At 41.0% G+C, this 17,331-nt stretch overlaps 1 protein-coding gene across 1 annotated transcript in view; it reads left to right on the top strand.

The window, feature by feature from the left end:
- LOC139719836 (uncharacterized) overlaps window positions 1–17,331 on the top strand; it is a 341,386-nt gene that overhangs the window by 270,750 nt on the left and 53,305 nt on the right. The window contains exons 5-6 of the mRNA XM_071631222.1: window positions 10–125; window positions 12,767–12,997. Of these exons, the coding sequence (XP_071487323.1) occupies window positions 10–125; window positions 12,767–12,997 (347 nt within the window). The remainder of the gene's footprint in view (window positions 1–9; window positions 126–12,766; window positions 12,998–17,331) is intronic.

The raw sequence follows: 17,331 nt of genomic DNA, 5'->3' as shown, positions 1-17,331 counted from the left end.
CCCTTGCAGGGCATCCCACTTCGCATGAAAAAGGCGCTGAAGCGCACAAAGAGTGTGGGAAAATTTGAGCGTTCCGAGCGCCAACATTTCAGACCAACCAGAGAGGACATCGAGGAATTTGAGAGGTGAGTTTAAATTGCTTCAATTTTAGGACCGTTCGTTCTGCCTCTACAACTGAGATGCGTAATTTGATTGTTTGTTTGTTTGTGTGTATGTTTGTTTGTTTGTTTGCTTGCTTGCTCGTCAAGCATCAAAAGTGATTTAATGCGCCTACTGAACTGAAGACCAATTCATGAAGAGAATTTATTGATGTTTGATCTGCAGAAGTTAGCAGTACTCACTGAAAATTCTTTGATTTTTTTATAATGCCACTTCGAAGACTGCAAAGAATTGTTTCAAGAGTAGGGGTAGTAAAGTACTCTTTTTCTTTGATCTTTCTATTAAAAAAGTGATCGTATACTTGTCAAGATCCATCGTAAAACCTGTCCTTTCCAGCAAAGATGATGATTTCCATAAACTTTACTGTAAAGAACATATAATTTACAACACATGAGCAGTGGATGAAGACTCAAAGCCCTTGCTATAACATTGTGTGCAATCTGTATTGCCGAGTAATTAGCACATTCAGACATCTGAGAGTGTTTGTTCACTTTGTGCTAAAGTAATGATGAGATTTATATTTTCAGTGTGTCGCACTTCCCTCCGAGACTTACAAGCCTGCTTTGTTCATGAGACGTCTGATTATGAGTGTGAAAATTGCATTGTGTATAGAATGGGAGTCTCTTCTGTCAAGTGTAAGTTTTGAGTGCTTTGGGTATTGTGTAAGTGAAAGTTGATCTTGACTGTATGGCATTCATGTATACATGTATGTGATATCTGTGGGTTTGCTTAGGGTTGGGTTTTGTTTTGTTCTGGTTTGGTTTGGTGTTTTTTTTTTTCTCTCTTTATTTTAGCTGACAAGGACATTTACCTATGTACGTATGTAGTACATAAAATAGCATTTCTCTGTGTGTATGTGTGTTTGTTTGTCTTTTGTGTTTGTGTCAGTGTACGTGTAGTATATGGGCCTATGTAGCCTATATGTGTATGTTTTGTGTATTTGTGGTTGTAGTGTATACTGTGTGTGTCTTATGTATGTGTGTGTGTGAATATAGCTGTGTGTTGCGTATGGTCATGCTTAAATGTGTGAGGGTGTTGGTGTGTGTGCCTTTAAAGCCTGTAAATAATAAAAAAAAAAACTTCCTAATTGTATGATTATAGTCTTGAGTCATACAAATTGACTGAAGAATGCAGCCAATGAATAATGTGGGGCCTATCTATCACCAGGAAAAGTGAGCATGTTGAATTATTCACAGATGAAATTGTGTGAATGGATTGTTCAGCCTAGCCTTCTGTAAAGATTCCAATATTTCAATTTCAATGGGCCTCCATGTGCAACACATTTTGCCCTGCAGGGGATAAAGAGCAATGTGTGTATAACAAATTGGATTGAGATTTCATTGAGGCCTTATTTGGGACAATAATGTTGATTTCTTACACAATTACAATGCAATGTGTGGGTTTCTACTCTGCAAACCACAGTGCTCCTGGTAGCAATGCTGATGGATTGCAAAAATTCAGAGATCCATGTAGGCATATCTTGTCAAAATTTAAACAAACATCCACAATTTTTTTTTTCATTGCTGACACTGTAATCAATTAAAGGAAACCTGGATGATTTTCCGATTTTTACATATGAACAACGATAAATTACTTATACTGACCACAGTGTTTCAGAATTTATAGTGATTGGGATGAGGAATAAGAATGTTTTCAAAATTTATAGCAAATTGCAATGAACAAGGATGATAACATCACCATAAGAATGCATGAGTTGGGGCTCAAGGAAATAACAAAAGAAGAATGTACAATGTATGCATACATTCTACACCACAGGTGAACTTGTCAATCAAGTGGTAATTGTCATGGAATTACACTGCTACATTTCTGAATTATGTGAGCCTCCTTTGTCACCAAGACTGTTCAGTGTAATTTGTTTAAATTTTTTTCGGAGTATTGGTTTCTCTGCTCAAAGATCACAAGAAATTCCACAAATCTATACTCGGAGCTGTCGATTTATGTACTACCTGATGTGAAATTATGAAAGTCATTTGGAATGCCCCTTTAAAGGTCCAGTTTACCTTTGGGAGTAGTGATTTCAAAATTTTTCAAGATATCACATTTGATGCATATGTGTAGGTCTGTTAATATAAAAAAAATCCTACCATATGAAATTTTTGCAATAAAGGCTAAAATATGAGGAGATATCAGTGTTTTTCTCAATAAACCATAACTGTAGACAGTTTAATCTGGAAACATTTTTATTATAACTATTGTTCACATTTTGTGCATTTAACAACACTTAACATCGATTATACGGAGTCAAATTTTTACAGTGGTTGTTTCTAGCCCTTACTCACATTTTAGAACTATTTTGAAGCACTAATGCTGGGTTTTTGTTTTATCTGCAAATGGTAAATTATGCCTTTAATGATTGCTCGTCTCAACCAAGCTGTGCACCTAGTGAAATTCTGTGCTGGGAAGCGCAGAGTAGATTCTGTGTACAAGAGTACCAAGGTCAATTCTGATTGTTCCTGAAAGTTTATCGTGTGGGCGATAAAATAAATGCACTCTATCCGTGGGAGTGCTAGTGGGTTTGATGAGGGTCACGACTAGTTCAGACACAGGACTATTATGACACACATACAGCTGCTCGCAGAGACTCTACAAAACGTTGGGCATTTTAATCGCTAGAATTGGCAGTCGGTATAATTGCATTACAAGGTGCTGGAATGCTTTTAATGCAGTTGAAATATTGAGCAGCCAACTAGGATGGAAAGAATTTCATGGTAAAAATGGATTGGTGGCAAAATTATGAGCAGGGTTTTAAGTCGACTTTAGCCAGCAAGCCAAAGAGTCGTGGCAAAAGCATAGAGTGTGTAACATATTTGTAGGGTTATAGAAAATTATTCCTCCTCATAGTTTTAATGAAACAAAGAGTGAAAGAGGGAGAAATATAAAAATCTCCATGCAGTATGACCCGTAGAAGATACCATATCTCTTTTGGCCATCATTTTAGCACATGCTTTTCTAATTCAAGTGATGTAATATCTTAGTTTGATTCCGAACTGAATAAGCAGATAAAGCAGAAATTGTATGAGTTTGAAGGCTCAACTTAGTAAGAAAAAAATTGCTGTAAGAAAAAAAAAGAACAAAAGAATATACATTTTTTTAGTGCTGAGATCTCTATGTGCTTCTTGAAAGCCTGAAAAATAGAACATAATTTAGTCAGCTTCATTTTTGTCATTAAATCACTCCTATCAATACTGAGTTGGGGCTTTAAATATTGCACTTTTTTTCTTTTTTAACGTTTCCTCTGCAAAGGTGGAAGAGATAACTCCGAGTATGGCAAGATGGACGAGGCTGCTGCGATGCCGTGTCATTATAATTTCATTTTCTGCCTCCATTAGCTTGGCCGAGAAGCTCTGTCTGGTTCATTAGCTGGCGAGCGTCGGGACAATCTGGGGAGTGAAACATCGGGGGCAGTCGTCGTTAATATTTTACGAAGACATGGGGTTACCACAAACTCTTTCACCTCGTTCCGCGACCCCGGTCGATTCACCCCGTTTAACCCCTTCACGCACACACGGACGTTGTCGTCGCCGCCGGTGGCATTTTGCAACAACGCAGAATTGTTTGGTGTCGCAGTTTGCCGATATTGTAGCGTACAGTCAAACTTTTCCCATTTTCCGCCCGTCTGTAGCAGCCACCTGGCTTTATTCAGCTACTACTAATTTTCTTGGATTAACTTTCTCTAGTGAATGCCTTTTTTTCTGAGGGTTTACAATGTAGATGCCCAAGGCTGTTCAATTTGCTTCGGCAAGACACCACTTACAGTTTGTTATAGCAAACAGTAGATTTTGATCTGATGCTTGATGCTAGAAATGAATGAATTTGGTAACTTTTTAAGTGATATGTATGCACACATATGCACATGACTGTATAAATCATAGAAGTCAGCCTGCACATTTAAGTCCCATGTACTGTGATGTGAGGCTCCTCATGAGCAGCGGTTTATTTGGACATTATCTGGGAACTACCCCTTTATGGTAAGGCAGACAAAATACATTAATGTCAAGAAATAATGATTATGATATTAAACAATATTGTCAGCGGATAAAAGCAAGCGATTACTGTAAAACATGATATATTCGCGGCATGAATTTTTCGCGAATTGGAGCTGACGGCCTTTTTTGCGGCATGAAATTTTCGCGAACTGCCACTGGCATTCAATGCATACAGTGTAGGCAAGAACTTTCGCGTGCATTTTAATTTCGCGAATAGTAACGCTCACGAAATTCGCAAAATTAAAATGCACGCGAACATTCCTCATTTTGCAGTATCCATTACCAAACAAGACTGGAAGGAAAGAGTTGCAACTAGCATAGAACACCTCTTAGAGCAAGCGGACATGATGTACCACTTGAAACAATCTTAACCTGTTGAAGACTAGTCACTCTCCCCCCCCCCCCCCCCCAAGTATACTGGGGCAGGTGTCTATATGGGAAATGTGTGTTATAGCAAAATCAACTCGTTCTCGATGGGTTAATGGATATGAGTCTTCTAATAGGCTCTTAGCATGGCGGTGTAGATGGAATTTTACATGTTAAGCTTTGCTTAGCTAGGAAAGGTGGTAGACATGGGAATGTGCATGCGGTAGGACAATGTCAACTTCCGTCTGGCAAGGCACAGGATCGCTAACGCAGGAAGTAAGGGTTTGTTGTTGCTTCTTTTTTCTTCTTTTCTTCTGTTTTTTTTTATTGTCAAGTGTATAGCAAGCTGGCCTCTTCTTTACATTAGATAGCTACATCTTTTCCTGTTAATCAGACAGGGATTCTAGGGGTCTTGAATGTTCAAATTGAAAATAAAAATCATAATAGGCCATTGATTTGCTAATATATGCATGTAGAGCTCCAGTTTGGTTATTGCCGGCTATTAAAATTTAAAAAGAAAAGATGCCACCAAAAGGCATTCATTGATAAAACAAGACAATTATTGTCATTTGATAGAAAAGTATTTTAATAAACAACTTGGACTAAAACCAGAAGTTTTCGTGTGCATTTTAATTTCGCGAGAGCCAAGATTTTGCCAAATTTAAATCCCCGCGCAAGTTCTTGTCTTCACATTATGTATTGAATGCCAGTGACAATTCGCGAAAATGTCATGCTGTGAATATTTCTGGTCTTACAGTATTCATTTATATTCCTTTCGCTTGTAAAGTTTGTAAGTAAAAGGCAAATGGGTGAAGTAAATTCATTGAAATTAAGAAAGTAATGTTCGGGGGGGGGGGGGGGGGAATGTTTACTTTCATGTTGATCTGTCAGACTATAGATAGCGTGGAAGCATGCAGCAATTTTTTTTTTTTAAAATCCACCATTCCTTTGGCTGAGAGTGGCATCTTAATATTTGCCATGTCATTATGTTCAGCTCTGGGACCCAGTAGATGATGTATCATGATGTATGTATGTGTGTGTGTGTGTGTATTTGTTTGGAGTTTAGGTTGTTCTTGTTATGTAGTTTGATGATGTGAGGAACAGATCGTTAACAGGCCCTTGATTGATTCAGATAATTATTGGGCCTGTCATCAAGCTGAAGCCCCCTCTCTGCAAGTGCCACTGTCGATGCGAGCGGCCCATGAGTTCCAACGATATCTCCACCCGATGCCCAGTAGATCCCGAGTTATTGATCAGTTGTGACGTTGAGCGGTGAGCGTGTTGCCGAATTGTTGCGGCATGATTCACTCTGCGTCGATGAGTGGGTGATGTAGCGAGCTCGACTTTGCAGTTTGGCACGGAGTGACTGGGAGTCAGAGTCTATCAGCCAGAGTTTCCCTTTCTGACTTAATTACACCTCGTGTGTGTGTGTGTGTGCTCCGACTTTCCCTCCCGGCAGCAGTGAGCGGTAATTTGTCGATTTGTCGCGGAGCCCGGCGCACTTTCACCCCTTCCCCCCTACCAGCAGAAGTTTGCTGATATTCCCAGTCCCCTCTCCCTTCCTCCCTCTCTCTCGTCTCTCTGCTGAGTCTGTCTCACCGCCGGATCAGTTGCACCGTTTACAGCCTGCCCGACCGCACACACACACACACACATTTTCCCCCCTCCTTGTCCTCCCCGCTTCTCTTCTTCCCACCTTGGAAGAAATAACGAGGGCGCTTCCCCCAAATATGGACTTCTCCATGTGATTTCACCAGGCATGTACTCAGCATGACTTCAGTAATTCAGTCATAAAACATATCTCCCGCCCTTCTCTTTGCCCACAAGTGCAAGTGAGCAGGGACCATCTCTCGAGGACTAGCATCAGGAATCTCTCTTGAAGTGTTTTCCCCGGCAATTTGTTTGGATGGCACAGGGATCTCGGCAGCGGCGGTAGGAGCGTGTCCGATTTCGAATGCGGCCCATCATCATCATCATCACCATCATCGGACAGTAGCTGGCAGGAGAAGCCCCCTGCAGGCCGCGCGGTCCATTTGTGTCGGCTGCTCCTTTGGAATTTCCCCTGATTGTTTTGAGTTAAACTTTTCTTGCCGAGCCGCCAGTGTAAAGGGAAAGGACAATGAAAATGTTCTCCCTTATCTCAATGCACGTTAGGTAAGTTACAACTACAGAGGCAGACGGGGGGGGGGGGGGGGGGGGGGGGTGGGGGGGAGCAGAAAGGATACAGAGATGATGAATGAGTGGTTTCTGTTTTTGTGTTAATTTTGTTGTTGTCTTTGATCTGGTGAGTGATTAAATTATTCATGCTACAATTTTTTTTCTAATGGTTTGTTGTGCGGTGGGACTGTGGGGAGTCAATTTACAGTGTATGTATTGCGTGCTAATTACCACAGCTTTTAATTCACGCTTGCCAAACACTTTAATAGATTTTCTAACAGTGTCCATGAATGACCAAAAATGTTGTGGAGTGGAGTACAGAAAAAGATGCAATTGAAAGGTATTTTTCTTTCTCAATGTTACCTCACCCTTTCACTCGTGACAATTTTTGTAGCATCGCATGGTTTCTCTTTAATATTGGATTCTTGGCCTCAAATAACATTTAAAAGCAAAAGGCAGGATTACATCAGTGATACTGTATCTTATCTTGGAATATTTTCACCTTATGGGAAATTCAAATTTATCACCCTTACTGTCCTAATTCACCTTTATACTGGTAGATTACCAGTCTGTTGCAGAAATGAGTTAAAGTTCATAATTTCTTGAAAGAAATATGTGTTTCCTTGGAGGCATTTCAATGAATTGAGCATATGGGATATCAAAGTCACTTGAACTCTGTATTTAGTCTTTGTTGATAATAGATACGTTTGCAAAGTTATCATGATACGCAGTCTGTAGACGTTGCATGGATTCTTTCCAAATACTTTGTTGTACGTTAACAGAACAAATTATTTGAAGAGGAATTCTATGGGTACTTGGTAGTGGTCTCATGGGACTGATTTGCCTCTTATGTTTTCAAATATGATTTGATTTACAAAAACAAGACCATTTTCATACTGTTGGAATTAAGGTCATGAAACCAGTTTTTGTCAGCTCAAAAATTCAATATGACTATGTCTCTGTGTGGAAGCTGGGAATGCTAAATGCAGACTATGTTGTTTATGCTCCAAAGGGTAAACTTTTCCACTCTGTGATATTGAGCGTGACAGCACGCAAAATTGTGATCGATGTGATGATGATGTTGATGTTTTGTAGATGTCTGTCCCTATAACTCTGGCCCTTCAATGGCAGATGCTGAGTCCATATTGATGACAGAGATATGTCGCATGTGTTTAAATATTTTTACTGTGTATTATTTGCAGGGCGAGAGCATGGATTATGGTATAGAATAGTATTGATTGGTTCAACTACAGGGATTTGTTGTCTACCTAGCAAATAATTGCATACTCCTTTGCATACTCCTTTTGACATGTTATACTAGATCATTGTGACACAGCCTACTTGGTTTTATACGTGGCCACATGTGTCCTTGGCACGGCCAACTTAGCAAATATTTACCTCCCGTCAGACAATGCTAATTGGGTTATTAGGTGCAGTCTCCATGCAGTTGTTCTTGTATCCGAAGTCACTCTAATGGCAAGCTCTGTTGTAGCTTACCCCTTGCACAGATAACGTTTGAGTCTCGTTCCCCAATTAGCACCTGTTGAAGATGGGCCAGGAACTCTTTTTACTCCCTGGCAAAGATGGCAGTTTGTTTTAGTGACTGCTTTAGACTAATCAAGTTTATCTTGTCATCAGCGTTGCGCCGTGGGCACGGATGACTTTTGGTACCGTTTGTTGGTCGTCAGGCAACCAGAACAAAAAAAAAAGCAAAAATAGAAAAAAAAGAACCTTCAAATTGGGTTATCTATGAGATCAGCCAGTATTTGATAATGACTTCTTGGCCGCAACAGTTGGTCCATGGTGGAATGGTGCTCCTTGTCAAGTCCAACATACTTTAGAGATAATGAGAATAGAGATAATGAGAAGTGTTGTTCAGCGCTTTCTTACCGTTATACTAATAATTTCCAGTCAAATTAGTTATGACATGATATATGGTGCGGTTGAAAATGATGTTGAAGAAACGAAAAATCTCTTTTGAACCAAAACCTCTGCCAGGGAAAAGACTGACGTTTAGTTGATTGCTTTTTCTATGAGTAAAATATGATTTCTTTAATCCCCACATACACGGTTGTACCCATATCGATGTTGGTAATTGTTGTGGTTCTTGCTGTCATTTTAACGAAATTAATGTGCTGAACAATTTGTAACATATTGCAGCCAGTTACTGCTAAAATGATTGTCATTATCATAACTTTCAGACAGTGTTGTCATCAAAACATAATCGTTGTATTGTGCTAGCCCCATTTTTCAAAGGCCATCTACTTTTGTCGTGATTTGTAGGTTAGCATGCAGACGTTGCATGTGAAACCAAATTTGATCATCATTATGACTTGATTGGGCTACCACACACCTCCTCCCATACCCCCTCCCAAATAGCAGGTGCACCCTTAGGAGTTTAGCTATGTGACTGCAAAAACAGTTTAATGCCATTATCAAAGTGCGTGTGACTGTAATGCCCCCTCGTTAGTTCTTCGAGATGCTATCAACTCATGGCTTCTGTCCCTATTAGCTAGAAGGCCTTCGTCATCTTATTGTTATTCCATGATTCAGCTAAATCTCTGGTATTTCCTCCTTCTCTCCCCCCCCCCCATCCTCCTTTACACCTGTCATTCCTGTTCCTCTGAACTTGACCTATTTAAACCTTGAGGGAAACTCAGAAGTTAGGATGGGTTGGGGAGGGGGGGGGGAGAGGTGCACCCCTTGGAAATTATTGTAGGCCCCGGAGAGATTCACACGTCGTTCACAATGGCATCCTCAATTGTTATCCCGACTAATCCATTGGAAAGGTTTTGGTGGAGTCAAATCCCCCATAGGCAGCATGCATGTAGATTGTGCTTGTCGACTGGCACCGAATACCGTGTGAGAATCCAATCATGATTTGATGAGGGCAAATGCACGTAAAGGGGATGGGGTAGCATTTCACTCATGCTGGTTGGATCGTGCCGTAGTGTACAGCAGTGCTGTACTGGTAGGCTAACATATTACCAAATGCAGGCAGTCTAAGAGGCATTGCATAACCGTCTGCAAAACAGGAATTCAAGAACTTATTTGTCGCTTACCTTATCCTGACCCACATGGTTTCATGTTTTAATTTTTCTTTTCACATCTTGCGAAAAATATGGGGGGGGGGGTTAAGCAATCTCAATGAAGTTGGTAAAAATAAACACATGACAGGATTAACTAGTGACATGTCGGAAAGAAAGATGTAGGTAGGTGCTCCTGCTGTACATGATTGTTAACATTGTACATGATCAACAGCTTTGGCTGACCTAGGTTTATTCCTTCTTCTTCTTTTTGTCAGAACTTATATGCCTTCAGTGTTTGTGTCTGTGCGAGCTCATGCAGTACAACATTTTTGCGACCCCCAAAATACAGTTGTTCCTTAGCATCTTGTACGCTAATTCACAATATGCTTCGCATGATAAACTGAACAGGTTATGTTGCTTGTTTGTATGCTTGACAAAGTGCAAGTTGTTTGGCAACGGGAAGGCCAATAAACAGATTTTATTATTACTTTTTTATGAACGATGCGGGCAGTTCTCTATCACAAGGTTGGGTTACACTAAATATCATCTCCTTTTTTTTCTCAATTCTTTGTAATGTGAGAAGTGCAACTACTGCTTAAACTACGCTAGGCATCTTCTAATGGCTATAACTACGGATGAGAACAAGGTCTATTAAGTCTGAAATTAAATTCGAAGGGAAAAACTGGATGGCTTACATTACATGGCACAGTGTGCAGGAGTATGCTGGGATATTGGCGCCTGTGTAGTTGCAGTTTCAGTCAAAAACAAAGACAGAAAGGAAAAAGAAACCCAGTTCAAGTATACAAAGAAGGAGATTGAATCCAGGGCTCTGCCATAGTAATTTGCTCTTGAGCGACCATAACAGTCAGCAAAGGCATTGGATATGAAATCCGATCAGCTAATTGTAGTACAAGATAAGAAACATGTTTTTACAAGACTTGACCTATGAAAAGTACATCTGCTGTATCAGTCCTCGGTCTAAAGCAACATTTAAGGCCATATATTGTGTGTGTTACTGGTCATCAGAGAAGATTAAAAGGATGGAATGCATACAGCATTTAAGGGCATTACATAATGTACACCTGGAATCAATCTTGAATGAATGCATGAGTACTTGCCATGCCAGGTTATTGGTGTGCGATCTTGAGAAAAATACTGTCCTCTGCACACACACACACACTCACACGCACATGCATACTCACAATCATCATGATTTGAAGTGAGATGTACAGAGTCAAGGACAATTGGAGAGTTAATCGTTGGTATGATGGCTTCCCAGAATTGTCCAGTCAGCCGATGGTCTTCGCCCGAAGGGATGGTTCCGTGGTGACGATGTGACTTCTCGGCAATGTGAGACACGCCAGCTGTCACCGCCAATTCGCTCATCCCATCATGCTTTTTTTACTGGGAACTGGGAACTGCTCCGCTCTATTCTTTACGAGTATTCCATGCCCCCCCCCCCCCCCCCCCCCCCCCCCCCGACAGACCGAGTTGGACGGCATGGTCAGAAATAGGTGCTGACGAGGAATTCACTGTAAATCGTCATGTCCATTAGTGCAGGGCATTGTGTGACAATTCTTCACTCCGAGATTGGTTGGAGAGATTGGTTGCAGGCATTTTCGGGGATGCGTCGTCCAGATTAATTGCCACGTGAAAGCGTTGACTCAAGAAGACTAAGAAAAACCAATTAACAAAATTTTGCCTCGTAAACAGCAGGACACATATAAAAAAAGTATCCCTGTGTTTAGTAGTCATCAAGCCATGTACATTGTAAATTATGCAGTTTGATATTCGTCAGCGTAGGGTATTATTACATTTCTACAGCAGACCTGAATAGTGCATATTTTATTATGGCTTGTATGTGATAGCAGTATTGGTGCATCAGAAAAAGTTGTGATGATCCATTAGTAGATTATAACTTGGGAATCAATGTGCATGTTTGATATGGATTGATTTGCAACATGCGAGGGTTGTGATGGTGGTGGTGGTGGGGGGGGGGGGGGGGGGAGGGGGGGGGGACTAAGAATCGCCTCGCCTGGTGCAGCGATCAGGAATGCCAAAACCAGAGGTGGCAGCGCCACCGCTCCAGACTCTCGCGGATCGATATTTCAGGCTCAGCTGACATTTCGGAGCAGTTTTGGGTGCAAGGATTAATTGAACCTCCAATGCATCCACAGATGGCAAATGCATTACAAATGTGGATGTGATCTTTGCCCTATGATACCTACCATATATACCAAATAATCCCATGGCATGTGCGGTCTATTAATTTTGTCAGTTTTGGATTTTTTTTTCATCATAGAAACAAGTATTTTTACACTAGACGTTAAATGCCAATATGATTTCAGTAAAGAAAAAATCTCAAGTGAGCTGTTGTGCCAAAGTGACCCAGTTTATGTAAAGTTCACAACATCACCATGTAAATTTCATTTTGATGTATGTTGTGAATATTTTGAGTCATGTTCTCGCCGTATTCATGACACTCCACTTTTGTCTGTACAAGACTCGCCAATTCAGAGGAAAGTCTGCAATGTTTCCAATTCATATTAAATAGAAATGTTCTTTATGATGGTTTCGTCATGTGTATAATGCATAGAATATAGCACTGTGTGCATGTGTGTGTGTGTTTGTGGTATTTCGGTTTCATTTGTGTGTTATTGCCCAGATGTTCTCTGACTGTTTACCTTGGGAGGTTTTCAGTCTCAGTATGAGCATTTGACTTCCACTTTCAACTTCTGCATATTCTTTTATCTAAGTGCTATGATTTTAATGCATATTTTGGAGGGAGGTGGATATACTACCATCTGAATAGGGACTATAGAGATGACAGATTTCAAGTCCTTTTTAGTAATAAATCAAATCACAGATGTTATGATGTATCAGTTTATTGTACTTGTCAATCATCAGTATAGCCCATTGTTGGTTCCAAGTGTGGATGCCGATTATTCTTTGATTTCATAACTACATGTATGCCTTATTTCATGTATTGTTTCCTCCTCTCCTCACCCTGTCTCTTCATCTCTTTCTTCCTCCACCTCCCCGCTGCAGCCCCGGCATGTTCGGGTCCCACCACCTCAAACCCTCGCGGTCCCACGAGTCGCTGAACCTGGGGCCCCAGTCCACCCTGGAGGCCATCGACCTGGGGGGCAACGACCTGGTGGTGCGGCCGCTGCACTCCAGCATACTGAACCAGGAGCACTGCTTCCAGATCAAGACCTCGCTGGGGTCCAAGTACTACTCCTGCCGCTCCGCCAGCGAGAGGGACAAGTGGATCGAGAGGTGGGTGTGGCGTGTGTAAGGGGGCGTGGCACATTGGGACCAGTGGATCAAGGGGTTGGTATGGTGTGTGCGTGGTGAGGGGGCGTGGCACATTGGGACAAGTGGATCAAGAGGTTGATATGTTTATGTAGGAGAAGGGGTTGTGGCACATTGGGACATTTGATGTACTTGGTGATAACGATACTAGATAAGGGTTGCCATCCATCTTTCATTGCTTTATTTCTATAAAGAGCTGTCTTGGTTGAGCAGTTAAGACCACACGAGTATTATAAAGTCTGATCACATGGGCTTCTATGCATGCATGGTATTTCAGTCCAAGCCCTGCAGTTAGTGCCCTTTGGCGAGGCGATTCATTCTCATAGCCAAGTTTTTTTCTGAGGAGATTTCAAATCATCAGTCCCATGTGTAAGAAAGAAAGCCATACCCTATGTACGTAGAAGAACCCACTTCACTTCTTTCACAGGGATATATCCCTGTGAAGTGGTTTAACACACAAAAACCAGCTGATATGCGTAGGTGGTTGAGGCCTACAGGTTTTAGTCTCTCTGAGTTGACATTTCGCTGCCCTGGCAGGCTGGGAGATTGCCAGAAAAAATTCTAATAACAGTCCCTTTTGAAGTTCAGGACCATACTGCTATTCAGAATTATGAAGAGAGAGAGAAAAAAAGCTACTGTTGGGCATACATATGGCTCCTTCCAGAAACAGTCTTCATCTTAAATCCCCTCTGAGTTGTCGGCTTCATTTATATAAACGTGTAAGAGTTTCCTAGCTTCAGTAGACTTCTCCAAACATGACAAAACAAAGAAATTTATTCCTAGTCCTTTTCCAGCCTTTGCTGATGGCGTCCATGGATTAAAGCTGCAGCCAGGGTACTTGTGCAAAATGTCCCCAGCGAATCAACAGGCGTGAACAAATGGTGTCGGAAGAAACCAATCATATCTTTTATCAGCAATGGGGGAAACTGCCCACCGTAAATCTCTCATATGCATCTTGGACGATTGCAAGTGAGAGTACTTATAGGTTAACGAGCTCTTGTCGCAAACGTTGATGATTGGTGGGGGGGGGGGGGGGGGGGGGGGGAGGTTACATGAGGCTGAAAAAGAGCTGTCGTAGCTCCTTACAGAGGGAAGTGAAACAAGTTTTGTTACCGTGGCAGGAAAGGGAATATGAGTGAGTGAACATCAGCGTCGCAAAGCTCATTGAATTGTTGGGGGTGGGGAGCTGGAGGCAAAAAGAACTAAGGACTAGACAGAATCATCTAGGCATATGATATAGAGAGACAGTGATATTTACGTATGTATACAGTATGGGCGTGCATGCATATTCCTGTTTATATACGAACTTTGTCCTGTTGTGTGTGTGCATGTATATGGTGTGTGTATTTCACACAGAATCAAAGCGAAGGGGAGGAAATTAAGGATGTTTCCCGTTCTTTTCTTCTTCTTCTTCTTTTTTTTTGGCAATGTATGGAATGTCTCTTTAGAAAAAATATTGCTAATTTAAGAACTGATGAGTGCAAGAAAGTTTGAAGGCAGGAAGATTGACGGAGGTTTTGTTGGGTTTTTTTTCCCACATTATTTGATGCAAGTTTATGTCAGAGAAAAGAAGAAGCTCAAAAGACTGAAATATTATGCCATAGCAATTTCCTGAACCACTTCATAAAATGGTGATTCCACCAATAAAACCAGAAGAGTCCTTGAGTTAATTAAGGAAATAGATAGAGATCATCTCATTTTCACAATTAGCGTTGGTGTGTGGATGTGTGTGGTTCATTTTTTGATTGGGAATTAGTCTGTTCTCAAAAAGCAGGTGTATATAATATATTTGTGTGTGTGTGTGTGTGTGTGTGTTGTGTATGTGTGTTGGGGGTGATGAATTACAGTATAGGGAATGAGTCGAGATTATTTTCAGCAATGCGGAGGAGTGTCTAATGTGTGTGTGTGTGTGTATGTGTTTGTCGAGAGAGGGGGATGTATCTTTGCAATTTGTGAGTAGTTGTGTGCGCCGTTTTTAGCCGGAGCTTTCTTTCCCCGCATTTGTTTTAGTTTCCGATGAGGAAGCATTGTGTTTTTTTAATTCGATTATTGCGTCATGTGACGTTAGGAGTTCCGCACAGGACGTCACTCATTCCCCACCTGCTCACATCCCAGTGAGGCTTGGCAGGTGAACTCCTTATCTTTTTTCCTTTTTTCTTCCTAAATTCCAAAATGCTCCATCTTTGTCAGTTCCCCCTCACCATCGCAGAAGCCTTGGCCAGATACGAAACAAAAGACGAGATTCGTCATCGCTTTATTTTTTGCGGAGAAAATTGGGCTCTCTGCTTCGTTCTTTTTTTTTTCCGCGGAATAGACTTGATTGCTCATCTCATTTGATGCCGCGATCTCGTGGAGCATATGCACAGATAGAGGCAAGAATGACTGCGATAACATTATACTGGTTAAGGCGCATAAGGTTAGATAACACACCAATGTATGATAGAATATGAAGAAATATAAAGGGTATTTGCATCAAAAAAACGTTAATTAGCAGAGTATAGATAGATGGTTAGATAGACAGACAGACAGACAGACAGATAGATAGATATGTAGGTAGATAGGTAGGTAGGAAGGTAGGTTGATAGGTAGATAGGGAGGTAGGTAGGTGGATAGAAAGATAGATAGATAGATAGATAGATAGATAGATAGATAGATAGATAGATAGGTAGGGAAGTAGATAGATAGATGGATAGATAGATAGATAGATAGATAGATAGATAGATAGATAGATATGTAGATAGATAGGTACACATTGTAGGTAGGTAGATAGGTAGGAAGGTAGGTAGGTAGATAGATAGATACTGGTAGGTTGATTGATTGATTGATTGATCGATCGAGTGAGTGAGTGATTGATTGATTGATACATGAATGTCAGATGAATTGACAATGGGTGTTAGGGACTTGAATCAGAAGTACTTTGAAGGCATGTTTGTAATTAGATAGGAAGCACGGTAGATTCATACATAACTAGATACATAGATAGATAGGGGTATGAATGAGCAAGTTCACAGGCAGTAGTAAATCCACAAAACCTCAAGGATAAGTTTGTTATATACACGGGTATGCATATGACCTGGCATACATCCTGTCTTCACCCAGTAATGCACATGTGAATGACAGCTATAGTGCTTACGTCATAGAGTTGGTGTGTACTTTCAGGGCAGCAGAAGTACCATGGTATTTCATAGATGAGAATGGTACAGAGTGAATTACCAGTGTATCTATCGCTGTTAGAATGGTGCCAACTAATTAGCATTGCGTCAAATACCATGATAGTTTAGATTTGACTGCATCTGGAAATGATATTAACCCGTTGAGGACGGACTGATCGTGTTACAACGTGCATTTCCCATAGACCCCAGCCCGAGTATACTCGGGACTCGTCCTCAACGGGTTAAGGTGCATGTGCCACCTCCGTTGATGCCTCTTTTCAGGAACTGTAAGTGTAAGAAATGTGAAATGCTGCCTTTGTGCTTGGAAGCATGAAACAAAATCTTATTTAGCTTCTTGCGCTTTAACAGCTTCTCTCTTCTTCTTTTTCTGACAAAAGGAGGTTGGAATTGTGAAGTTGTCCTTGTGTAAATTTTCCTGGTCTTTTTACTTGTTTGGATTGAGCCTTTTTTCTTCTTTTTTTATTGGAGTGGTCTCTACCAAGGGGTTGGAACTGTCTCACAGATGAACTTGTAACTGTCCTATTTCTTTCTCCCCCCCCCCCCCCTCCACACTGGGGGCTTGCGTGTGATAGCTTGATTGGGTACCTGATTGTTTCGGCCTTGTCGGAATTCGGGGTCTGGATGGAGAAAGAGAGGGAGAGGAAGAGATGGTATAGAATGGATGAAGGCAGGAGGTAGATGCTGGAGTGAAAACACAGTTTATTTGATAATGCTGCCTTCAAATGAGATCTGTCACACTGTCCCTTTAAAATGAAAGGAAAAGTGATTTGCTTTGTTTGTTGTTGTCGTTTTTGAGTGAATATATTGCTTTCAAAGGGATACGAATGTACATGTAGGCCTGTACTGAAACAATTTTGGCCGATGCGATGTCCGTTCGTCCAGCCTGGGTCAGTATTTTATGTCAGTGCGTAATATTTTGTAGCACTAGATGAGAAATGTAATTCTGGTTAAATTGTAGCCTTTATCTGTGAACCATCAACAAATTTCTGTAGGGGAAAAAAAAAAACATACAATTTAAGGACATGTTAGGGACCCAGAGAAGGATTCGCTACATAGGAATAGTTGCATACTTGCCAACTAATAAGATTTTATCAGATTCAGTAAGATTTTTTTACATTAAAAATA

Source organism: Diadema antillarum, unplaced genomic scaffold (genome assembly GCF_040938485.1).
Source record: "Diadema antillarum isolate AM-2024a unplaced genomic scaffold, OU_Dant_1.0 scf00000115, whole genome shotgun sequence".
Lineage (NCBI taxonomy): Eukaryota > Metazoa > Echinodermata > Echinoidea > Diadematoida > Diadematidae > Diadema > Diadema antillarum.
Note: the sequence above shows the minus strand (reverse complement) of the source record. Positions and strands in the feature narration are given on the sequence as shown.